Source organism: Leptinotarsa decemlineata, unplaced genomic scaffold (assembly GCF_025532065.1).
Source record: "Leptinotarsa decemlineata unplaced genomic scaffold, Ldec_3_MD MMD2_tig00026314_RagTag_RagTag, whole genome shotgun sequence".
In the NCBI taxonomy this organism is placed as follows: Eukaryota; Metazoa; Arthropoda; class Insecta; order Coleoptera; family Chrysomelidae; genus Leptinotarsa; species Leptinotarsa decemlineata.
Genome location: NW_027412684.1, coordinates 7113675 through 7141202, shown reverse-complemented (window position 1 = coordinate 7141202; position 27528 = coordinate 7113675). Strand labels below are relative to the sequence as shown.

At 33.2% G+C, this 27528-nt stretch overlaps 2 protein-coding genes across 2 annotated transcripts; one reads left to right on the top strand and one right to left on the bottom strand.

Moving 5' to 3' along the window:
* The first annotated feature begins 1285 nt into the window (after positions 1–1285).
* LOC111502308 (zinc finger Y-chromosomal protein 1) lies at positions 1286–9087 on the top strand. The gene is made up of 3 exons (XM_023156368.2): positions 1286–1537; positions 3397–4351; positions 8682–9087. The coding sequence occupies exons 1-3, from the start codon at positions 1415–1417 to the stop codon at positions 9026–9028; spliced, it is 1425 nt and encodes a 474-aa protein (XP_023012136.2). The 5' UTR covers positions 1286–1414; the 3' UTR covers positions 9029–9087.
* A 6487-nt stretch (positions 9088–15574) lies between these two features.
* On the bottom strand, positions 15575–23418 carry LOC111502306 (uncharacterized). Its single transcript, XM_074181409.1, has 3 exons — positions 21087–23418; positions 17953–18069; positions 15575–17898 (listed from the first exon to the last, which is right to left on the bottom strand). Exons 1-3 carry the CDS (start codon positions 23232–23234, stop codon positions 17818–17820), a joined length of 2346 nt encoding a protein of 781 aa, XP_074037510.1. The 5' UTR covers positions 23235–23418; the 3' UTR covers positions 15575–17817.
* Positions 23419–27528: the final 4110 nt, after the last annotated feature.

Sequence of the window (27528 nt, the reverse complement as noted above, 5' to 3'; positions counted from 1 at the left end):
TAGTATTTTTCGTTCATTATTTTTTAAGCTTATTTTTAAAGAAATATTTTTAACTTTTTGCATCGATGTTCTTTGGAAGCGTGTTTTTTAGTTTTTCAAAACTATATTTTTCATTTTTTTGTTTCATATGCTATAAAAGCGTGTTTTTTAGTCTTTTTAAACTATATTCATTTTTTCCAAACTTTGGGATGAATCTGCTGTATTATGTTTAGAAAAATGACCATTGATATTTTCCGATTCCGGAGAGGGAGCCTGAAAATCAGCTACCAAGCTCAAGGAAGGCAGCAGGCGCGCAAAGGAGGGTTACAAATAAGGCAGCAGGCGCGCGTGTTAATGAAAAAAATACTTTTTTCAAATGAAGAAATACATGTAAAGTGAGTTCGAATTATATCAAGGAGGTTACGTACAGCGCCATCTCCCCGCGAATAGATCAAGCAATAATGTCGATAATTCTGTCAAATACAGATCCCGAACATTCAAAATATGAAATGAGAAGGAGAGTTACAGACAAACAAACAAATATACATACATACAGGTGAAGCTAATAAAAGCGTGTTGAATAATGAAGTAATAATAATTCAATGACTATAATGGAATAATCTCCTGATAATCCGACTATTGTTGAAATTTTTTTGTTTGGCTAACAACATCCAGAAATGTGCTACAAATAAGAACGAAACCATTTAATTGAATTATTCATCAAGCCCTGGATGAGAATATATAATTTATATCTGCTACAAATAGATAGATAGATAGATAGATAGATATTTATTTAACTGCATTAAATAATGTTTGTAGCAGATCATATAATTAACAATTTAATTCTAATACTGTGAACATCTACACCTCTTGAATAAATTAAAAATATAAGTACAAAATATTACATTTTCAACTCATGCAATCCCTTATCTTTTGAAATTGATCACAAACGATCATACCTATCGTTTAAAATACGAATACAATATGAAATAAATTAGAACATGGAATATTTCTGGCGAAGTGGTAATATTAGACACAACAAAACTTCTCTTTATCATGATTCCACAAGCGAAAATTCTTCAGTCTGATAGGTCATAAGCGGTAAATTTCGTGAAAAGTTTTAGACATGTTAGACATGTTACAGATTATCGAGACAATTCACGGCGCAACCAAAAATTGTCTTCTACGATTCGATCATGCGCTCTGTGATTTATTACCAAAAAGTGAAAATAGTAGGACTACTGGGACTTTTATTTTATTTCATTTCAATTCTATCACAGCATATCTACTGTGGTCTGACATTGTCATAAATGTCATATCGTAAACTCGACCTCGTAAACTGAGGTTATGTCTTATGTCTAAACAATGTCAAATTCTATATCGTTTACAAAAGCATTGATAGATTTGAACAGAAAAGAAATATAATTTGCAAAAAATGGATTGGGAATCAGATGATATAAAATTACTTTGTCGACTTTGTTTATCAAAAGCCGTGGTTAGTCATTCTTTATTGAAAGAAGATAGAGCAAATATTTTGGAATGTCTAACATCAATAAAAGTATGTAATTTTATATTCATATAATTTAATCATTTCCCTGACACTTTCCAATGATATATTATAAATCAAATCATATATACCTGTCTAAGATTAAATTTCAGCCAGGAGTTTTGCTCTTGAGATGTAAATACTTGTTATTTTTCTAATTTTTGTTCCACTCCTGGTTTTCAGATGTTGCTATAAAATGTATCCTTATAGATTCTATTGAATACGCTCCATCCCTAAGAAAGATGTATAGATCAGTTGAAAAAAATCAACATTTTGAATGATATTCGAAACATTTACCTTTCCCAACGTCCCTACACTGTGGGATTTGGGAAATGCCTGCCAAAAAAAAACAACTTTCCTAGCTAACACCACGACGAGCCCTGAATTATTTCCAATAATCATTTGTGCAAGTTTCTTCACAGGAAATTCTTGCAGACGCTTTGCGCTCATTCTGTAGCAGGGCTCATTGAAATCAATCTAATAATCACCTACTGATGGGTTTCAGTGTGTAACTCTTTGTTAATTCACAATAGATTCAACCAAGGCAGCAGTATGTCTGAAAACTGACTGGTTTGATTGAAGCTCAACTGCATATATGAAAAGCTTGATCAGTGACAGGATCTGTTTTAATTACAGTGAAGTAGTAACAGTTCGAACTGGTAAATGAATCACCAATTGGGGAAGAAACATCCCATGTACCAATCCTCTAACAAAAATAAAAAAGTTAGATAACTGTTCTGAGGAAACAGATATGTATTAAGAAAATTATTATGTAGAATAAAATTTGATACATTGACCTGTCTGGATGAATGTTCTCTGAAAGAAAACTTGCCCAAAAATTTGCAGACAATTATCTGATCCATTCATGTAGGAACATTGGATAGATATTTCATTTGAAATATTCATTAATACATGTATCTCTCCTCGTTATCAGAAGCCGTGATTTATGTGTAAATCATGTACAATATTTTTAATGAAGATCAACTAAAATTCTTGTAAGCTTTTTGACTACTTAACACTATATTTTATTGAAATGATTCAAAAATATCAGATTTTTGCAAAATTGAAATCAATTATATAACCTGGTTCTGCAATGGTAGCTGTTGAAATTGGATTAAAAATAAATACTGATTTTATAAAAAAATTCATTCATTTCCAAATTCAAGTAAATTGATTACTTCTTACACTGAAATTGATATTTTGGCAGAACTTATTTGTTTCCCTCTGGCATAAAATGAAACTAACAAAAAAACAACTATTGTGAAACTCGAATAGCTTGCTAGAATTTGAATAATTATCAAAAATCAGATATAAAAATCACAAATAAAAGAAATTTAAGGGTGCTGCTCTGTAGTACTCAAGAAGACCTTGTCTTAAAAGTGGAACATAACTAGTTACCCTCATTACTATTTGTGTTTGACCCCATATGTAGCTACCCATCAACCTCAAAGCACTTTCCTGTCAGAATGTGATTTAAAGATTTCATATGGATACTCTCATTTATATTTTTCATGAATGAAATGACTCTATAATTATCAACATAGAAGAAAGGCTTGTTAGTTTAAGTAATATTGATTATATTTGTTGTGGATCTTCATATGACTATTGCATACATCATGGCGATCAGTTGAGGATGTTCACCCACAAAACAACAAAATTTCAAAAATATTCTCCATGCAGGGTCACTTTCTTCAATAATAAACTACCAATTTCCATTCAAAGATCAGGCTGTTATAGCTAGCAGAAGTACTTGAACCATAACAGTACAAGTTTCTTAATTATGACATTGATGTTATTTGTAATTGTCTCTGTGTTTTTAGACTTACCATATGTTCTTAGGTATTGTCAAATGAGTTATTATTATTTTCAAGGTAACTGAAGATGACTCTTTACCACAAATTGCTTGTACTAAATGTTGGCTCAATTTGAAGTATGCTTATCGTATTCAACAAAATTTCCTTGAAGCTGATGAAAAACTGAGACAAATTAATTTTGAAAAAGAAGTTACAGAAAACTTCAATATGAATGTGAAGAAAGAAGAATATTCTGATATCGAGCTAGTTGACAATGATCTAACAGAAGAAAACAATATCAATAATAGTTCTCTACAAACCGAATCCATTGAATTCGAAAATCGAACTGATGAACAAGTATTGGTGATATATAAAGTTGATAGAAATGTCTCGAATGAAGATAAAACAATTTTGGATGAAAAAATCGTTTGCAAAATCTGTGGTGATGAAGTTTTGGGTCGTAATGTACTGGACCATACCAGCAGTCATTATTTCTCAAGGATTGAATGTGACCAATGTAATATATGCCTAGAGAGCATTGATTCTTACCGAGAGCATTGTTCCAAACATCACTCAGATATTTCTGAAAAATCTTGGAAATGTGAGGTTTGCAACACATCATTCATCTACAAGCCTTTATACTTAATCCACCAAAGTAGGGCTCATAGAAAACGCACTATCTTAGTCATGAAGAAACCTTCTCAGGATACAGAAAAAATCTACGACTGTCCATACTGTCACCGAAAATTTTTAACGGAATCGAGGAGTTTAACTCACATCAAAAGCCACCAGAAAAAAAAGTGTGATATCTGCAATGTTTATATCACCCCTTCAAACTTCAGCAATCACTATAAGGCCCATTCTGAAGGTCCCGTGGTGTGCCATCTGTGTGGGATAACATACAAAAATTCAGTATCTTTGAGAAGTCACATACATTATACACACTCAAAAAGGACATTTATATGCCAGTTTTGTCAAAAGACTTATAAGAAATCCTACGATCTACTACTGCATATTAGGAGAGAACACCTAGGTAAGAAATACTTTTTTGTATATTTGATTCAAATTATGTATGTACCTGATTATATGGGACAGAAATTTGATTCTTCATCCACCCATAGGGAGTTTGGATACCCATGTCAGGTGTGGTCTTACTTGTAGAGGTAAGAGTCTTCCTAAGGTGTGTGTATATTAGAGTTGAAACGGATATTCAGTAACTATCTGGCGGCCTTTATACTATGCGCTTATTCTTCCGAATATCAATTTTAAAAAATATATTTTTAGGTAATTAATTGCCTAATTCAGTTAGTATCACTAAAATTTACAATCAGTTATCACAAAATGATTCTACAACTTAAAAAAAGAAATAATTTTCATACTGAATGACATTCTATTCAAAAATAAATTGAAAAACTTTCTTCTTGAAAAAGTATTTTATAATGTTGAAGACTTTTATAATTCGTGATATCTCATAATTGTAAGACTGACTATTGTATGTACAATTTTTCTGGTTTGTTTGCGATTAACAACTTATTTGTAGATTACCTTCTTTTCTTTCTTGACTAGTCTGATAAGTGTCTGATAAGTCTGATAGTCTGTATGTGTATGTATAATGCCTTGTATAACCTTTAATTGATGAATAAATTCTATTATTATTACTGCACTGAGGGAAAATTATGGTGAATGAATACTAATTACTCCGCATTAAGAGGTAGCAAGAGAAGACGTAGCAAGCGGTTTCGCTTGTCTTCATAAATGAGGTTAACTTCAGAAAAATAGAAAAATGCTGTCGCTGTACACACTGCTGCTGACAGATAGATGTACTGCAATCAGTGCAATAAGTCAATGATTGAAATAATTGTTAACTTCGCTCATCAACGAAAAGATCCGAATGGGACCACCCTATCGTTCGCGCGCTGCCTACTCAAGCGTGCTTCTTGCGATGCAGCGAACAGCAACATTTCGCCGGATATTCAGCGGCCAAATATCCGGCTGTAAGGTTGGCTCAATAAAAATAGTAATAATAAAACTAATAGCCTTCATTACCCAACAGTTGAAAAACCATTTACAGGGTTAACTAAGTATGTTTAAAAGTAATATAGGTGCTTATAACTAGAAAGTTACAATTTGATGAAATGAAGGAATAAATATAATGAAATAATGAAAAAAACTATGGCAGAAAATAAAAAATTCTCTGTAAAAAACTGAGATGCAGTTTCGACAATATTCTAGGGAATCAAAATTAATATCACATAAATTTGAAATTATTGCAAATATTAAAGATAGATGACTACAGGTACAAATTGGTTCTGGCCAGTGGGCTGTAAAAAATGTGTGTACTTCTTATTCTATAATGAGGCACAAGTTTTCTGCTTAACTCAATATTGAATGTTGAGGTAAGAGATTCATTAGAATACATCTATCAGAATAGATACATAAGATTTAAAGTAAATAAACTTTAGGAAATGACGTTGAAGTTTTTCAATTAATGTATTATAGCAATTATAGAATGGAGTCCATAGAACAGAACCATATTCTAATTTTGACCTTATGTAAGCCACATAAAGAGGAATTAGAACAGATGTTTGGAAGATCTACAATTGACAACTATTCGTGTCATAAACTCTCAATGCTTCACTTACTTTCGATCTAATGTGGTTGGATAAGTTGGAAAAAGACAAATTTTGACCAAAATACATACCAAGATCTTTAATTGAGTTACTACATGACAGTGAAATGATTTCTAATCGATAATTGTACATCATAGTTTTACATCAAGTCTCTATGTTTTCTAACTGTCGTTGCAATTTATTACAATCTTCGATACTCTCGACAAGTAAATATATTTTTGAATCATCTGCAAAAAATAACTTGATACAATCGACATAATTACTGAGGTCATTAATAAATAATAAGAATACAAGTGGGCCGAGAATCGATCCCTGAGGTATTCCAGATGAAGGATTGTAATAGAAAGAATCACAGCCGTTATATGATACAAACTGTTCGCGTTGAAGTAGGATTTAATGAAAAGTACTGCTGAATTATGGAAACCAAATTGTTGGAGTGTTTGTAGAAGGATCATGTGATCAACTAATATAATTAATTTTCTGATCAATTCGGCCGTTACTTGATGAAGATCCATAGTAATTTCATAAACTACACCTTATGATTTGATCTTCACTAACTTTAATTTCAAAAATATATCACATATATCACGACATGTTTAACTATAACAGTAGATCCATTAATTATGTGATGTTTTTTAACAACATTCTCAAACCCTCTTTTGCTGGTGATGTGAGGTGGGTTTTAGACGACAACTCCTCTCCCCACCAAAAATTACCTGTATTTCTAATCTTGTTATGAAAAATTGAGCAGCTTTGATGCAAATGTCTATAGACAATAAAATAATGAGGGTTGATTTTGACTGGTATAAAACAATAAAGGAGAGCTGTAATGTAATAAACATTATGGTGCATTATGGTCATTTTGTTTTCTGGAAACTGCATTTCTACATAAAAATAAATCCTTTGTCAGTCACTTCCTATCATAACTAGCCACATGTAAAATATCAAACAGGAATAATAATGTCGAGTGATCTATTTGAACGGTATTTCAATTCTATATAAAACCCTGTGTTATTTCTAACATTACAATAAGTAATGCCAGAAAATAATTTTCTTTGTATTAAATTTCGAATCAGAAAGTGAAATTAAACAGAAAAATTAACTTTATTGCATGAACTGAGTACCTGGTATAGAGAAGCTTCCTCGCTTTCTTGAGAATATCAGGTGTTGATAACCACCACTTAATTTCTTCTTGTAAATGATCTACAGTAGTTGGTTTTCAATCGTCCCAATAGAAAAAATTCCCGTGGAGTCAAATCGGGGGATCTGGGTGGCCATTCAGTCGAACCTCTTCTTCCAATCCATTGACCCAAGAAGCTATTATCGAGGAACTGTCGCACAGGTACTATGTAATGAGGGTCTCTTTTTGTTGAAAAACCCCCCCAATTTCGCAATGGATGATCTAATTGGATAGTGTTGTTAATGCTTGGCCTAACTTGATTTTTCAGTGAATGAAAATATCCTTCAACATTTGTTTTGTACGACTGGCTCCTAATGCTTGAGACAACAGAGTCAAAGACTGCATATTTAAACAAGAAACTTTCCACTTTCAGTTCTTATTTTTGTTATTTTAATCAATATCATACAGTATCAATATTGCTCAGATTGAACATTTCAAATACTGACGTTATGTGTTCAGGTTGACCTTCTAGTTTGGAACTAAATAATACTTCCTACTATTTTATTTTTTCTGATGTGTTTCCTTGAAAACTAAAAATTAACGTTTTTCACGAATTTTTTAATCCCAATAACAAACTACTTATCCAGAGTGGCTCGTTTCAACTAGAATGCACTGTATAATTGTATAGGTACACTTAGAGAAAGGTGAAAATATAAAACCACAATATATAAGGAAAACCTTAAATACATTTGCAGAAGTACCGTCATTTGTATTGAGCATGAAGAAGAAAATTCTGAAATGTTGGCAGTGAATTGTTCAAAATATGCATTTTGTCTATGGGAGCCCAAGCGGGGATTTTGGGATTTACTAAAGAGCGGCAGATTAATATACAGAGGGATACCTTGTCCCGGTTGAGTACCTCCACCAAATATGAGCCCCATATATAAGGCCGCCTGTGAGGGATAAACGATCAGATTAGTAAAAAATAATTGATCATCAAAAATTCCTCGAGCGCGTCAGATCAAGGTAGGGTGAGTTAATTACCTTCTCAAAAGTGTATATTCCAGTAATCTGACAATTTGAGAGTGACGTAAAGAAAAGGGAGGGCAGCAAATTTGTAAAAAAATAACGTCATTTCGACATTCTCGAGGGTAGCTATTTTTTTTTATTTTGAAGGAAATAATTCAAGGATAACGAAAAATATATGATCTGACGATTTCCGCAAGCTGAAATTACAAAAATGAAGTGTTTTAAATTTTTCGGTTTTCTTTGTTGAATAAAAAGTCTATCTTTTGTTGTAAAAGAAATGGTGAAACAATCACAACTTCGCAACACATTTGTTTAACTTTTCAAATTGTCTTTCATTTTTTTTCATGTTGCTCACATAATATAACAAATGAACGCCATTCCTGGATTCTTGTATATAAAAATTGTCAAATAGAAAATAAAGCCTCATCATTACTCAATAATAGTCCTGTTTTTGGAAAAACATTTGTATCAAAAGGGAATAGCGACATTTTTGTTCTGGTGTAGATATTAGTAATGAGTTATATAGGTATTCTAAATCAATTTTTTCCAAAACTTTTTTCATTCACATAACTTTCCCTTTGCAGGCGAGAAAAACCATGTGTGCGATGTTTGCGGGAAACGTTTCTACACTCTGTACACTTTGAACAAGCACAAGAGGATGACCCATCAAAAACTTAGGCCATATCCGTGTCAGTACTGCAAAAAGAAGTTCTCATCAAAGCACGCTCGAGTGACCCATGAACGCCAGCATACCAACGTGACCCCGTACAAATGCGCAGAGTGTGGTATGGGCTTCAGGCAGAACGTCTCTCTGAAGTCACACAGAATATCGGTTCATAACTATGTCGAAAAGTTGACGTGCAAGTGCGAAGTTTGCGGGAGAAAGTTTGGCAGCAATTTTGCTGTTCTTAGTCATATGAGGTTACATTGAAATATTTTGTATGGTTCGAATTATATTTTATTATTAGTTAATCAAAGTTACATCTTGAACATTTCATTTCAATGCGGAAATTCGATAATGCTATTGAGTTCTTCAGTCGTGCTAGGAATCGCTCTTTGGTCACACAATAACCCTCAGTTTTCACAAGTTTCGTTTTCTGAGAATTTTCTCAGAATTTTCTCTTGGAAACACTATTGGTTTTTATCAACGTTTCGAATGAAATGAAAACAGCATTAAAAATAACGTACAAAACAAAACAATTATAAAATCAAATGATGAAAAAAATAAGTGAAAATGTTGAGAAAATAAAATTGTATAATGAATATTTCAAAAACATTGGGCAGGACATTTTAAAAAAAAATCCATACAGTAGATTTGCCAAACGGTTTTCTAAATAACACATTTATAAATTCTACTATGTACTTGGAACCTACAAATGAAAATAGTAATTATCTTGATTGCAAATCACAAAAATAACTGCTTCCCAGGACCTGATGGAATAACTGCCAAAATGATAAAACATACACAGATCATAGGACCCTTGGAACATATTATAAATTTATCGTTTCAAACAGGAGCCATGCCTCGACAATGGAAAGAATCAGTCGTTACACCAGTCTATAAAACGGGTAAAAAAAAATCAATTAAACAACTACAGGCCAATCTCTGTCATTAAAAATTTTGCAATGATTTTCGAGCACTGCATTAAAAAAAAAATTATCATTCTTTGATAAACATTCCGTCATGACTCAACATCAGTATGGCTTTCTGAATAAATTATGCACTGAAAATGCTATAATGGACCTTGTTGAGAAGGCTGTCGATGCATTGGACAAGTCGAGGAAATGTTTAACCATATTCCTTGATTTGGCCAAAGCATTTGACACCGTATCCCATAGTCTACTAATAGAAAAATTATATACATATGGAGTGCGAGATAAGGCACTAGATGTAAAATTGATGAACAGTTGAGTACCCCACAAAAAGTCACTATTGGCGTTCCTCAGGGAACTGTTCTCGGACCAGTTCTCTTTCTTACTTACATAAACAGTGTCACAGAAATAACCGACTTCTGTGGTAACCTCATCTGATATGCTGATGACACAGCTATTGTATACACAGGAGAATCATGGGAAGATGTCTATAAACTTGCTGAAGACGGGCTTCAAAAGATTAAGACATGGCTTTATTATAATCTACTGACTTTGAATGTTAATAAGACAAAATTAATGACATTTTCTCTGCAAAACACTGATCAGCCAACCAGAACAAAACTGAAAATAAAAAGTAAAAACTTTTTAATGAATTCAAAATAGCACATAAAATAGTTATTCATGTAATCTTATTATTTAACTGAATATTTAATTGAATGTTAACTGAATGAATAAAATTGAATTCTGTAATGATGAATTCTATAAAACATACTTGCCACAAACTCACTACTGTTTTCGTTTTTAATGTTGTAGGAATAAATAATGAAATTACTCGCCGAAAAGGAGTTTTTCAATAATAAAACTTTAACCAAAGTCAAAAACCGTGTTAGATACATATAAGACATAAAAACATTAGCAAACAAAATATTCAGATCAAATAGTAAGACTCGCACGAGACAATGACATGACATGAAACAAATGAATCACTTCATCTATAATTTTGATAAGGTGGTGCCTGTTGTTATTGATGTAATAAAGATTTACAATAGAAAAAAAAAACTATTTCAGTATTTTACTGATTGAGTTAAAACAACGATAAAAATAAAATAAAAACAACAATAAAAATTAATTGGCGCTCGGGGGCGACTTCATTGATTCCAGTGGCGCATTTGCTTTTTCAGCTGCAGGAAAACCCGGAAAAACCTGCAGCACCACATCATCTGAAGATTTTGGTCTAACAATGTCCTCTCTCTGATTGAGTTAAAATCAATATTGAGCCATCGACATCCCCTCTAGTGTTAACACACATTTAGTATGATGCGAACAACCTAATGCCAAATATATCAACCAAACCTGGTAGCTTTCAAATTTAATTTAGATTAGATGAAATTAGGTTGTCAACTGATTGACAGTAAGTCAGTACCAACATTTTTTGGAATATAAATTAACAAAAACTTGAAGTGTGAATTACATATCACCTTTTTGAAAAAGATCCTATCATCTGGCTACTTTATAAAAAGATCCTATCATCTGGCTACTTTACAACAGATATCATATCCCATAATCTCGGATTGTCTGCATCATTGACTGCCTACTATAATCAAGACTGGGGTTGATTCAGGAGCTCTGGCAGTGCTATAAGAAGTGTATTCGTCCTATAGAAATGAGCTCGAGAAGTGTATATAAAATAATAATAATAATAATTTTTATTAGTCTCAAGAAACACACAGTTTTTAGACACGTCAATACAATTTCTAAAATAGGTTTGACAGGGTAAGATTTGTCAATATAGTTTTTAAAAAATGCTTGTAGATAAATTAGATTTACAAAAAAAATACAAGTCTCCAGTCTTATAAGTCTCGACTAAAATGTAAAGCCATGAGCTTTTACAAATTATAAATCACATAGCTAACGTATTATACAGGGTGTCCCTGGACTTCCTCTTTTCCTCTCGGGAATGTATAGATGGGGTCAAAGTATCACCAGTACTTCATATAACTTTTTTTCCTAAAAGTCTTCGTAACCAAGTTACGGGCCCTCGAAGTTACAAAATGAAAAATGTTTTTCTTTGATAACTTTTCAAGTGAATATTCAAAATCATCCAAATTTTGGTAATTGACTAAACAAATGAATTCCGTCGATGAGCTTTCATGCAGGAGTCAGTTGTTTTGCTACAAAGTCAGGAACGGACTACCCCCGATGGTCCACACCCCAAAACTTTGAAATGACAGATATTTTTCAATATTTTTCAACAAAATAAGGTTACTTGGACAATTTTATGAATAAAAGTACTCGTGTGGAAAGTCGATCGGAGCAACGAGTCTTGATAAAAATGTAGTTCTACTCGACGACATCAAACCCGCTCGTCCACCATTATTTGAAATGAATAATTATCAAAGCAGAAATAATAATGATAACGTTAATTCAATAACATTTATAACAGGAATAATACAAAGTATGCTAAAATGAAGTCGTAAACAAAAAGTACAGTACCTATATGGAAGTTTGAGTCACAATTGTGATAGCAGATATTTTTTCAAAAGAAATATCAAGTTCTGTAGATTCGTGGTGTTTTTAAACTAACAAGCTACTCTACTATGAAATGTCGAATTCATTCCATATTTTGTATGTACATAATACGTGTGGAATAATCACGTTTCGTGTTGATCAGTTATCTGAATCTCATGAAACTCAACATTCGAATGTTTCAAATTCTTATTCACAGCTATACTGTTGAGGAGTTTCACTGATAATTATAATTTTATGGGAGAAATTCTTTAACACGAATCTAAATTTAGCTGAAAAAACGCACATCGGAAAAAATATTTACTATACTAATAAAAAGCAAACGAATGAACTACAAAAACGGCTGCACATGATCAGGTGAAAAATATCCAGGGAATAATTATGTTCCATTTCTTTCACAGATGTTGACAAAAAAACCTTTTAGAAAGTTTTGATAAAAAATGAGAAACTGGAATGCGATTTTGTTTTGTTGAGTGGTGCGTTGTCATATGACTATCATTGTATTGTCAATATATTCTATAGGATATTTTTAATTTTTTTGATATGGCCGAACAGTTTACATTCAATGAATATGCAGATATGCATGTATTTTATGGACGAGCATTTTGTAATGCTGCAGAAGCTCGTCGTCTGTATTCCGAGCATTTTCCCAATCGAACGGTACCGTCAAGAGAAACATTCGAGCGTGTCGATCGCAGCTTGAGGGAGACAGGTATGTAATAATTGATAATTAATTTGAGCACGTTGTTTTATTTCGATATTATTGTAGGTACAGTTTTGCCAAAACGAGGTGGTGAGGGCGCTCCTAGGACTGTACGTACCGTTGTATTGCAGGAAAATATTTTGGAAGCCGTCGCTGATGATCCTTCAATGAGCATCAGAAATCTATCAGAACAGTTCCATACATCCAAGTCCACTATTCATAGAATAATTAGGGAACAACTGCTCCACCCATTTCACATCCAGAAGGTACATGCCATGACACCTCAAGATTTTCCAGCACGACTGGAATATGCCAATTGGTTCATGGATAGGCAAAGAGAGGATATGACTTTTATTAATCGAGTTTTATTCACTGATGAAGCAGATTTCAGTAGAGATGGAGTTATCAACTCTCATAATCTCCATATATGGGCCGAAGAAAATCCCCATGGGATATTGCAAACCAAACACCAACGGAAATTCAACGTGAATGTTTGGGCTGGTATCATAGGAAACCATCTTATAGGACCATTCGTTCTACAGGACCGATTGAATGGAGAACATTATTTGGAGTTCATTCAGAACGATTTGAATGGACTTTTGGAACATGTTCCATTGCAAACCCGAAGAGATATGTGGTTTATGCATGATGGCGCTCCTCCTCATTTTAGTTTGATTGTGCGTGACCATCTGAACCATATTTTCCACAATAGATGGATTGGTAGAGGTGGGCCATATTCATGGCCATCGCGGTCTCCGGATTTAAATCCATTGGATTTCTTTCTGTGGGGGCATCTAAAAAGCCTTGTTTACGCTACACCTATTCACAAAAGAGATGCATTGTTGAATAGAATAACATTACATTGTGAAGCCATACGAAACGACCCTGGAATGCTATTTCAAGTACAGAGAGGGTGTCTTCGCAGACTAAGAAAATGTATAGAGAGAGAAGGTGGTCATATCGAGCAGTTTCTGTAGCGGATTTTTCATTTCTGTTTGCTCTTGAGGCTCTTGAGTTTCGTTAGTTAAACGTGTTTGCATTATAAAAATTCGTTATGAACATTTTACCTATCATTTCCATTTTCCTTAAAAACTAATATTTTCGAATAATGGTAGACATCTCAGGATAAATGTTGTTGAATTAACGTTATCATTATTATTTCTGCTTTGATAATTATTCATTTCAAATAATGGTGGACGAGCGGGTTTGATGTCGTCGAGTAGAACTACATTTTTATCAAGACTCGTTGCTCCGATCGACTTTCCACACGAGTACTTTTATTCATAAAATTGTCCAAGTAACCTTAATTTGTTGAAAAATATTGAAAAATATCTGTCATTTCAAAGTTTTGGGGTGTGGACCATCGGGGGTAGTCCGTTCCTGACTTTGTAGCAAAACAACTGACTCCTGCATGAAAGCTCATCGAAGGAATTCATTTGTTTAGTCAATTACCAAAATTTGGATGATTTTGAATATTCACTTGAAAAGTTATCAAAGAAAAACATTTTTCATTTTGTAACTTCGAGGGCCCGTTACTTGGTAACGAAGGATTTTAGGAAAAAAAGTTATATGAAGTACTGGTGATATTTTGACCCCATCTATACATTCCCGAGAGGAAAAGAGGAAGTCCAGGGACACCCTGTATATATATATATTCAAAGTTGAGTAAAAGTTCGGGAGGTGACCACAAAAGTGTCTCTTTCTTCTTGGATAACTTCGAAAAATTGATCAATTTCATATACCTAAAGGATGTTTGGTTAATATTTTCTTCAATAAGTTTTTAAATCTTCTAAATGGCAAGTTACGAAATTCGGCAGATAAGGCATTGTATAGCTTAATTCCTATATTATCTGTTCTTTTCAACCTATTAGCTGTAGGAACAAGGTTTGATTTATTTCTTGTATCATGTTGGTGTATATCCTTGTGAGCAACTTCATTCAACAAGTTTTGTTGAACAAGAAGCAGATTTTCATAGACAATAACTGAATATAGGGTCATTATTTTAAGTTTTACAAATATTGGTCGACGCTTTTCATCATAATTGGCAGAGATTATGCTTCTTACTGCAGATTTTTGAATAACAAATAGTCAATTAAGATGTACCTTTGATGCATTATTCCAATTGATTATACCATACCTAAGGACTGAATGAAAAAGAGAATTATATGTTGCAAATGCCGCACTTTGATTTACTATTTTTTCAAGTCTTCTGATAGCAAAAACCGTCTTACTAAGTTTACTACAGATGTTATTTATGTGGTCTATCCATTTCAGGTTGGAATCTATTTGTACTCCCAAAAATTTGGTAGAATTTGTATCTCGATTTAAGCAAATTGTTTCAAAAGTTAAAAGTTTCTGTTTTTTGTTCATTGAGAATCAAGTCATTTGGTGTGAACCATGATTGAGCTTTCTCTAATATGTCAGTATGGATCATATGAGGATCATCTATTTTATATATTTTTTTGCCCAAGGTTGCATCATCCGCATACAATATAGTTTCTATGCCTGACGAGTTCATCACGTGAAGTAGGTCGTTGATATATATTAGAAACAGAAGTGGCCCCAATATTGACCCTTGTGGCACTCCTCTTAATATTTTTCTTTTTTCACTTTTGGTATGTCCTAGATCAACAATTTGATATCTTTCGTTAAGGTATGACTTCATCATGTCCAGGCAGACACCTCTCACTCCGTAGAAATCTAATTTGGCCAATAAAATCGAGTGATTTACCGAATCGAATGCTGAAGTAAGATCTGTAAAAACGCTCACATATTTTTCTTGGTTATCAAAGGCGTCTTTTATACTATTTGTGAGAGAGTTTATTGCATCAGACGTTGATTTTTTCTTTCCGAAATCCAAATTGATTATTATTTATATCAAAGTATTTTACTAGTTGTTCGTAAATTATGTGTTCGAAAATCTTTGAAAAGGTTGGCAGTATTGCTATCTGTCGAAAATTTTTTGGTTCAGATGTAACACCTTTTTTATGAATTGGCAGGATTCTACCAATTTTCAATTGCTGAGGGAAGTAGCCTTCACTTAGACAGGTATTGATAATATCTGTTAAGGGTTGAGTTGTACATTCAATGGTACTTTTTATGACTAAAACATTTACACCGTTTATATCTTCCGTTTTTTTATTTTTCAACTTGGTTGATTATTCTCACCTCATCTGTCGTTGCTTTTATCCATAAAAACAATAGGGTCAACATTAGATTTGCGGTAGTGCAGTAGAGTTGTGTTTATGTTATTGATGAAGAAGTCATTCATCTGGTTAGCTGTAAGTTTTTTTTTCGAAATTCACTTGGGACTCTTCAAAAACAAAAATATTCTGACATTGCATATCATTTTGGAGTCTGTAAGTTTGTTTCATGAATATAGAAATAAATTTGAGAACACCAACAAATTAAGTAATACTCGTCAATAAATAAATCTTCAATATATTGGCGCAGACTATTATATTTGTCAAACCAAATAACTGTTATCCAAGATTTGAAGCAATTCAGAAAATCTGTCAAAGATCTGGCGAGAAAAATCCTCTATAGTATTGAGAAAATTTTTTTCAATTGAATTTTAGTCTTTCCATGATAAATGTGATAAAACTGACCGTTTCTTGATGAAAATCCCCTATAACATTCAAAAAACAATTTAATGTATTTAGCTAAACAAAAACATCACAGGTGTCGCAATACTGTGACTCGTGAAGATGCTATTTTATAGTGAAAGTGTTTTTTTTTAATACTTTCCATGATAGTTATCAATTGACATTTCAGTGTTGTGTTCATTTCAAATGATGAGAACTACAACTTTCCTTTTTCTCAATCCTTGAAAAACACTTCTGTAAATTATTTTATCAATATTCAATTGTAAAACTCAAATTACTTCATCTTGACGAAGTTTCTATTCAGAGACGAAAGCTTGGCGATTTGTAAAATAGAATGAGTTTTACAAGTCCCGTTCAGTTTTACAAATAAAAGTGGTGAAAAAAGTTTTATTTTTTCACTTTCTATGATGATTTTCTACCACGTAGTAATGGCTACATCCATCAATTTAATAAACAATTTTTTTTTATTATTATTAACCGAGCTATTAGTTGCCAAGTAGGGGCTTTAAATTTGAATAACATATTTGTGTGAATATCATGGAGTTATCAAAAAATTTCTGACTATTACTTTCCTGAATTTTCATAAATAACATCAGTACATGTAGAACTAGAACCTCTGGCATAAAATAATCCCAAAACAAGTATGTCGCCCAAATCAAGTTTTCGTCTTGAGGAGATAAAGTACATCTAGTGTTTGAGGCAGTATTTTTGAAACACCAGTACAACTTATATATCAAAGAGATTCAAACATTTTTTTAAATTATTTTATTTACAAACTTTCTATGACTAAATTTTCAAAAGTATAAAAATAAGTTTAAAATAACGTCAATAATTGACATAAAAGGTAGTAAAAAAAAGATCAAATCTTCAAAAAGAGATTCTCAAAAGACATATTACAGAATATTCACTGGGTCATACTGGGGAAAAATTGTTCAACAAGTTGAAAAAAAAAATATAAAATGTAAAACTCGTAAAATATTTTAAAATTAGATGCGCCATAGTGATGTTAATGTACACCAACATAAAAACCTAAAATAGTATTCAAAAGCAAAACTAAAAGAAAATTCAAATTTTTTTTGAATAATGAAAAGCTGCAAATTAAATGTTTTTTGTAACACCTACTGAAATTTGTTTGGATTGGGGTTGAAAAATACAGTGTTGTTGTTAGGAGTTGAAAGTTTCTACATGATCAATAAATAAATGGCACTTGAAAAGTGAAGGGGAGGTAGATTGAGGTTTTAAGAGTCCCGGTTTTGTTTAACTTTCCTCAATACCAAATAAAAGTTCAACTGGCTATTCAATCTCTAAGTCGTGTTCTTCAACTTCTTTACACATGGAATTAAATTGTTCTGCCCATTTCTCAAATGCATCCAGCTGTAAAAAAAATGTAAATGATACAAGCTTCAAAATGTTAATTTTTCTAAATACCTCAGCTTTTGTCATCATATCTTTTTTCTTTTTCTTTGGCTTTCCTTCATCAGCCTCCTCACATGCGTTAGACAATAACCTTTTCCTTCCCCGTTTTCTTTTGTACGTAATACTTGGCTGAAATATGAAAACTGATTATAAAAAACCCACATAATCAATAAAATAAAACCGAAGAAGAAAAACAATTTAATCAAAAGTAAATCCTAAAGAATACTCAAGAAAGAACACAGTCAAGTATTCAAACTGCCTGTCAGTGGACTTGTCTGTATTTTTCTTTGGCAGTCACCTTCTTTCGAAAAATATGATCCCTTTTGAAACAGATTATGGATGATTCTATTGTTTTTCCTCTCAAAGTTTTGGACTTTTAATCAACTGTTACTCATCTGAAGTAAATATAAACATCATAAGTTTCAACTCAAAAAAAAAATTCCATATACAACTATTCGTAAAATAGAAATTTCAATTATAAAAATGAAGGATTCTCATTAAACACAATCCAAGTTCATATCTCTCTGGCCAATAATAATAACCAAATGAAAATTTGGTTATTATGACAACCACATGCTTTTTGTTTTTTTACTAACAAAATATATTGACAGTTGTAATAAACAATATACAGGAGAAGCCAGAATGAATGTTCACTATAGTATTCCCCTTTCGGTGAAAACGGTCACTCAATTCTAACAGCTTTTCTTGCGTGTCTGCCTATTTCTATTTTTTCAGATTCCATTTGCTCAGTATCCGCTTTCTCATAATCTTCAATGAGAGCTGTTTCCAAACGACCAATAAAAATAATTTCTGTTGACTAATATAATGAAATATTTTTCATTTCCGTTGATCATTAGGCATTTGTAGAGCTTTTTAAAAAGAATCAACTCTAATGGATACATGGGAACAAGTCGATAACTCTTTCTGCATGAATACTTCCTATTAACCAGTAGTTTCTTTCATTTTCATCTCATGTTTTGTTTAAGACTGTGAAGAAGCTGATAATAACTAGGGGACAGAGCAGTACTTTCTATTTATTGTAAGTTCTCCAAGAATTCTTAGTGTTGTTCTATAAACCAGTTCATCACTAGAACACTGCAACTGTTATCTTACTATAACTCACATTTTCGAGGGTTGCCTTTTATGTTTCGGGATTTGACAACCCTAGTGTTACAGTCTGGCAACTGACAGCTTTATCGTAAAGTAGGACAAGCAACAGTGCTTGGATGAACTTAATTCAATTATCGGCGATGAAGCTCCATCGAGGACCAGTGTTTATCGATAGTATGGTGAATTCAATCGTGGTCATAGTTAACTCTAAGACGAATTTCGTGAAGGTCTTCCAAATTCAGCTGTTGTCCCGAGAACCAATAATGCTGTGCGCGAACTGATATTGCAAGATCATCATGTGACCTATCGTGAGATTGAGACAACCTTAGGTATTAGTGGGATCAGCATATTCAATATTGCATAAACATTTGACTGTCAAAAAAATTTGTTTGCGTTGGATCCCACACAATTTGTCAATCGCTCAAAAAAGGCTCATGTCGATTGGTCGAAATGCTCAAAAAATACGATCGCGGTGCTTCGAAACACGTCTAAGACATCGTAACAGGTGATGAATCATGGATTTACGCCTATGAGCCCGAAAGTAAACAGCAGTCGACTGTATGGGTGTTTCAAGATGAGCCAAATCTAACAAAAGTTGTTCGCACACGAAGCACTTCCAAGCAAATGGTCGCCTGTTTTTTTGGAAAAACTGGACTTGTCGCAACCGTACCACTAGAACAACGCAGAACAGTCAATTCTGAGTGGTACACAACCATTTGTTTGCCAGTGGTCTTCCAAGAAATCAGGAAAACCAACCACCGAAGACGGATCACTCTTTACCACGACAATGCGAGTTCTCACACATCAGCTCAAATAACTACATTTTTGAGCACCCAAAACATCGATTTGATGAGTCATCTGCCGTATACTCCTGACTTGGCACCGAAATTATTCTTTTTATTCCTGCACGTAAAAAACAAACTGAGATGTCAACGTTTTTCAACACCTAAAGAAGCGGTTGCTGCATTTAGAATGCATGCTTTGGAGATACCTCAATCAGAGTGGCAAAAGTGCTTTGACAATTGGTTTGAATGCATGCAAAGTGTATAGATCTTCATGGGGAATATTTTGAAAAATAATAAAGTGATTTTCAATAATTAATATTTGTTTTTGTTCTCTAATCCCGAAATATAAAAGGCAACCCTCGTAGTACGAAGAAGGAAAGTTCATTTTTCGGATTCATGGCTTTCAATTGTGAGATCATATCTCCCAATCATTCCATTAACAGACGGGTAGTAAGCTACAGTTCTCATATGCTGAATACCCAGCAATTTTGAGAACTCTGAGAAGTGAAGATTCAAACTGTCCACCTTGGTCTGTAGTTATTCTTGAAAGAAGTTAATAGAAAAAACCATTCAGCAGTTGATGCAGATCTCATAAGTGGCGCCTTCGTAAGGGGAGTTGTAATCGCCTATTCTGTGGCAAATACTTGAAAATTCCAAAATCAGTAGTCACACAATAAGTCATCCATAGAAAAACTGGCTGATTGAAAAGAGTTACCATATAAAATTTCACCTGAATTGAACAGTAGCATCCTCAATGGCGGGCTTCAGAAGTATTAACTCATCAGCACCTATCTCTCTCTCCTAAAAATATGCTCCTTTCAATTTAATAGAATAAGATATATTACTTTCTTGAATATTTCAATGGATGAGACAAGAATATCGCCTTATGCTCCAGTAGATATTAAATGTATTGAGAACTGCCAAACTGATAGGAACCATTCGATACCCGCCCCAGTTTAAAAGCTAATAGATCTTAACATCATGGTAAGAATTCTCTGTCCATATGAATCAAGAGAGTGAAAAAATGAACCCACAGACTCATCCTATTTCTCTTTACAAAAATAATTATTCAACATATAAGATTTGCTGAGGGTACCGCATTTTCAGACCTAATAATCACTAAACCAACAGTATCTGAAGTAGTTATTGGGTAATAATTCTGTTAAACCTTATAAATGGCCAGGATTTTTGAGTAGAGGAACTAGCCGGTGAATTATTTTTATATAACAAATAATAAGTGTATACACTCACCAATTTTATGGAAAGCTCCATGTCTTGTTTTGAATCAAAATCCTCAAATAGATGCACATCCTCAATTACTGTGTCATCTTGGTTTTTCATTATTAATTCATTGGTTTCTAAGAGATTTTCTTCAGTTAAAGGTAACTCAGGTACATTTTCCGCTTGTGCATTCTTTTTGTACTGTCTTATTTCATGGAAATTAATTCTAAATGGTTTACTAGTAGTGGGTTTCCTGTTTTCTTCATTCTCTTCATAACTCTGAAAAATATTGCTCATTTCTGAATTATTTGGAGAAGTGGTGTGGCTGTATAGGTCTTTTCTGGGTGTTGACTGCATTTGTTCTTTACTAATGCCATTCTGTTGTAAAAGACCCAGCACTTTTCGTTTTGGAACAACAAATTCATCATAGTCAAACAGGCTGGAATGTCTCATATCTTCATTTTGTTTTGAAAAATGGTCCACGGAACTTTCTACAAAATCTAGAATACTAGTTTGAACAGGGGTCTGTGGCCGTGGCACTTCTTCACATCTAGTCTTGGAATTTCGTTCGACTTCTTCTGTCATCGTATGATCCAAAACCATGTCTTGATTCAAAGAAGGCAGAGAGTTGGGCTTGATCAACAGAAAGTGGTGGTTACGCCTACCAGGAATTGTTAATCGCCATGGGCTTCTTGGAGTCAAACCAATCATTGTGCTGTTAGCTTTTGGTCTACGGTTAAAGAAAGCAGGAGATCCAATAGTGGTATGGGAGTGAAAGTCCACTTCATCATTATCCTTGTCAAAACCAAAATATTGACTGTCTGCATCGATTTCACTAGAACAGTTACTGTCCTCTTCATTAGTATGAGATGCGGACTCATGTGATCTCAAGCAAATATTACTAATGACATTGATATTGCTGTCTGTTTGACCAACCACCGATTTTTTCAATAAATCATTATTGTGAAAACCTAAAAATCCACTTTCACATTGGTAACCATTAATGCTTGGGATGAATACTACTTGTTCATTTGTAGCTTCATTTAAGTCTTTGCTGATCACTGGAATTTTCAGATTCTCATTTTGATTGACATCATTTACTGACTGACTTACTGAATTTGCAAATCCTAGAAAATCGGCTTTTATACTACTGTTAGATTTTTCCAATGAAACATCAGCCTCTGATACATTTGCTAAAATACTTGAATGTCTTTGTGATGAAACATCAGATTCTGATGCATTTTTGAAAATACTTGAATTTGGACAATCTTTGATAGTACTTTGATTATTTTTCATAGACTCAGACTCAGCAGTATCTTTCGACACATCAATTTTCTTAGCAACTTCTGTAACAGTTTTGTTTCTATCATTAACTTTGTTCATGACTCTTTTCAGTACTCCATTAACTTTGTCAGTATATTTCTCAATTTTTTTCTTACCTTTCTTCTCATTTTTATCTAATTTTTGTAACAAATCATACATGGTTTTGTTGAGTTTTCTTGAGTTATTGAGATTTCGGACTTTCTTAGGTTTTTTCTCATCAAAATCTGGTATGTCCAGTTCATAAGGATCCCTTTTCTTATCACAGTTGTCCTCAATAATGTTTTGTTTATAGATAGGGATTTTTTCATTAGAAACAACAGTGTTTCTTATTTCTATTTTTGAAGTCTCAACCGTTGAGCATTCTAGAGAAGATTCAAAATAATGTCTATCTTCACACTTCCGCAACCGTTTCACAAGGGGAGTACTTAATCGAGTTGCAGTAATACTTGACTTAGGAGATTCCCTTTTTTGTTCATTTTTATTGGCACCATGATTCTGAAGTGTCGGCTCTAACTTCTTCCTCTCCAATAGAACTTTGCAATTTTTCAATACTGGAACGTTTTCTTCAGACCCTTCTATGGAAATAACTTGATTTTCATTGTTTTTAGAGTATTTTCTGGACCTCCTAACGTTTCTTCTGAATCTTTTATTAATCTTGGAGCTTTGTGGAATTTGTACTGGACTGTTCCTAGATTTTGCTGTTTTCATTTTCAAATCGCATGTATTACACTTCCTATCTGTATTGGTGAGATCTCTCAATGGATTTTTATGGAGAACTACCTTCAACTCCCTTGAACTTTCTATAGCAGTACTTTGCCTGTTAAATGCATTCATGATTGAATAGACAACCGTCATAAGAAGACAAGAAGAGTCAAGTATCCTCGTTTAAAACTGTATGTCGCTCGTTGATCAAACATAAACACATTTTCCACCTTTAAAAATGAGGAACGACTTTAAATATTGGAAATAAACAAATACGTCAATCAAATTCCAAACTTATACTTCTTCTTTTCGAATCAATTCAATGGCCTCAGCAACAAAATTATACTTTAATTGACAAATGACAGCTGCGTTGAGCGGCATTGGCATAAAACAAATAGTTCGATGGAGTGGAAACATGAATTATGTTTTCTCTATATGGTGTTCTGTGAAGGGTTGTGTGATTCGGGATTAGTTGAAAGGTACATTGAAATTTGCATGTAATTATACAAAGTGTAATTACATGCAAATTTACATGTGTAATTACATGCAAAACGGAGTGAATTTTAACTCGAGTAGAGTTTATTCTGATTTGACGCATTCTATACGAGGAAGAAGGTCCCCTTCAGGGTGGCCAACTGATTTATTATTTTCGTACTAGAATTTATAGATAATTCAATTACTCTCAGTTCAATTATAATGAATGTATTTCAGAGTTAAACTCTGAGAGTTTGTATTTCGGGGTGTTATGAAATAGGGTCGAGTTTAGACAAGACCTTTGGTAATGGAAAATCCGTGACACCTACAATGACGTATGGATTTCTTCGAGTGAGTTCTAATTTTTAAAAATATTCTGATGGGGTTCTTTGAAACCAATAGATGGATCCATTGGATTCATCAGTAGACTCATCAATGAAATTGAGAACTTGTCTTTTAGCTAACTGATTTTTTTCATTATTGAAAGTTTTTTGTCTTTTGCAATTTCAGTGTTAGTGAAGTATATTGACCAAACGCCCAGTTTTACTTTATCATTCACTTCTCATTTAAGAATGTTGTCACAAAGTAAGTAAATCAATTCGCATTGCGACATTCTTCTTGAAGTAAAAGTTTGGATTTCAAGTGAAAACAATTCATTGTGAGATTTTAACTGAACAGTTCAAAAAACCGCAACAGGTTCGCTATATGATAGTTTTCTTAGTATGATCATGCCTAAGGAAGATATTGTAAAGTGACACACATGTTGCGGTTTTATAAATTGTTCAGTGAAAATCTCATAGTGTTACGAATTTTCATGAAATATCGGTTAATTCCAGCACATAATAAAACTATACTCACAGAATACTGTAGTTGCGTATACGAACCAGTCATAAAAATCAAGGCAACGTTATTTAGAATGGTAAAATATGCTGCCCCGTTCTTCTGGTTAGAAGCGTAATGATTGACGTCTGGTTAGTAGTTAGACGTGGTTTCTGAATTAATTAGTACCTCAGATGTCACCGCAGTGTCTGAACCACCGACATAAGACATAACCTGGTTATGTCGAATGTCGATTACAGACCATATACCCTAGACGGTTCACGTAGGTTACTTCACCTTGAATCCCTTTTTTAGTACCGATACAAATCTTAAGATGGCACTGTAAATTTGTTCTTTGGTTTTATGTCACGGACCCACATATGTTCTTGTGGTTTGTGATGTATGTCAAAAATAAGAAGAAGAAGAACATGTGCCTAATATATAAAAAATGGTCATGTGACTCATGTGTTATTGGTCTGACGGTCTGTGGTGTTGTTGTCTGACTATGTACCCTAGTGATTATTTATTTCGTTATTTTGATTGTTATTTAACAATGGTTTACCACAACAAATGTTGCGTTCCTTATTGCAAAAGTATATCTATTATAAGACATGCGTTTCCTAATCCAGATAAAGATATAAATAGGTTCAAGAAATGGATACTGGTAATTAATAACTTGGAACTGATGAAAATGAACCCAAAAGAAGTTTACGGTTCTAGAAGGCTGTGTGATAGTCCTTTTGAGGCAAAATACATTTCTGCTTGGTCTCACAAGTTATTCGGGAACGCTGTTCCAACTCTAAATCTTCCTGGTGACTAAAAATTTTAATTCCTGATACTTAAATGAAACAAGACTTTTTTTATAGGTTCAACAGCCACAAATGATGTATATGATACTCCATCAACATCTAAGTCTTCAAATAGTTCTGCTCAAGAAAGTACTCAATTCAATGAGTTAGTCACTGAGATTCCAGAATTGAACGAATCTTCTCACAATATTGAAAGTAATGAATATAAACATACAGACATATATCGAATTGTATGTTCTCAATGAATTATCATTCACACCATAATTTGTTAATTTCGTTTAGAGAATATGGTGGATCTTTCACTAGAAGATTGTGTTACCCAACGTTATCATTCCTTAGTTCTTTTATAATATTGTCCAAGTGATAAACTATTGTTTAGATAAACAACCATACTCCAAACATTTAATTTCTATAATTGAAAATACAATGAGAGGCAAGGTTACCTTTGAATTCTTATCTTGCAACAAAGAGGAACGTAAAAATAATATAATTCAATTTGTTATAAAATTCACCATAACAACTATCACACATAATTGGTGCAAGCGTGTAAATCAAATTATACAGGGAAAATCGAAACTGTATACAGGTACAAATGTAATTAAATTACAAGCCAATAAAATTCGTTTAAACAGAATAAAGAAAAATAATTCTAAGAAACCTGAACATATAATCACACAAAATTTTCAATGTTGAAATTTTCTGAATAAAAAATCTATAATAATTCAGCTGTTTTTTCAAACCTTATTATCCTGCAACATGAAGCAGTGGTTAAGACTTTGTTCTAACTATAATTTTCACATTGTTTTTGGAAATTTCAGCGTATTGTTTAAAGTCCACACAACACTCAATATAAAGTGTAGTTTGAGAATCTAAACAATACGCTGAAATTTACAAAAAACATTTGAATAAAATGAATATTTCATGTATATACAACATTTGAATATCCCGCGTCCGTCACAATGGTACTGATACAAATCTTCAGATGGCGCTTTTTTCCGTCTCTGTTGTCTAGCATTACCGTGAACCGTCTAGGGTATATGGTCTGTGATGTCGATGGTCTGAACAAGTGCATAGAAACCCTGGTGTTTAACTGATTCGTGTTTGTTTGGTCAAAACCTCTAGATGCGAGAAAAGAGATTGACCTAACTTTGTTTATACGTTAATAGATGGAACAAGAATCGTTTCCAAATATATCATGGGTGTGCCATATAGTGCATCTATAAATGGAATACCGAAGTAAGTTGGATTTCTTTATTTTATGAAGAATTTAGAGTTCAGTATATCGAGTGTTTTCGTTAAAGCATTTTACATACGGAGGGGTCCAAGTAACACACTTTGGTATTTTTATCCATCTTGATTTCAGGACACGCTGAATTAATGTGAAATCCAGGTCAAAAATGTCAAATTACAAAACTAATAGTTTTACATACTTGAAAATTTCATGAATAACTTTTTACACCTACTCATGTTTCAAAAAGTTCTATTTATTAAAAAGAGTGAATACGATCTTGTTGAGGTTAAACAGAAGACATAATATACTTATAGAAGCAACAAAAAACATAGAATTTTCAAAATAAATAAAATATGAACGAATTACCAAATTTGCCTTTTAATGTTATCTACTTTGTTTCGATTCAGATAGTAATTTCTTAGAAACACTTGTATTTTCTACACACATACCTATTGTCTCTTAGGTTAGGTTAGGTCTAAAGTGAGTGGATCTATCCGACCCTCCACCGCAACCTGCAAGGGTTTATTGTGGCTCACACCTATTCACACTTGGTCAAATTAACTCAGCTTCTTAACGAAGCCGATTAGTTTGTATGGTGAGTGGTCTTTCAGGTCAGATGGTAATAGAACGGCTCTGCCGAACTCTATAAGAACCTGATTCGGTCCCCAGCGGGGCAGGCACAAAGTATATGCAGAGGCGACACACACTGTCTGCCGACAGTCCAAGTCTCTGCATATGATGATTCAAATGACAGTGACCTGTAAGAAGGCCTGTTAGACATCGTAGTTCATCCCTACTGTAGTCCAACAACTGTTTGGTAATAAGCTTCGACGGGTGAATAAACGCCTTGGAGTGAGCCAATCCTGGATGATTCTGCCAGAAGTCCAGACATATTCTTGCCATCCAGGTGTTCAAAGTTTGTTAGGCATAGCCTAAAGCGATGCCAATGACAGGTTTTGTTCCCATTGTCTCTTGCCTAGATATTTTGAAAGGTTTTTGATTTCAAGAAAGTGCTATATTTTCAAGTAAAAAATATTTTCTAATAGCTTTCAGACAAAATTATTATCTTTTCTAGTATTCAGATACTGTTATGGTTTCCTGAAACTAGAGGAAC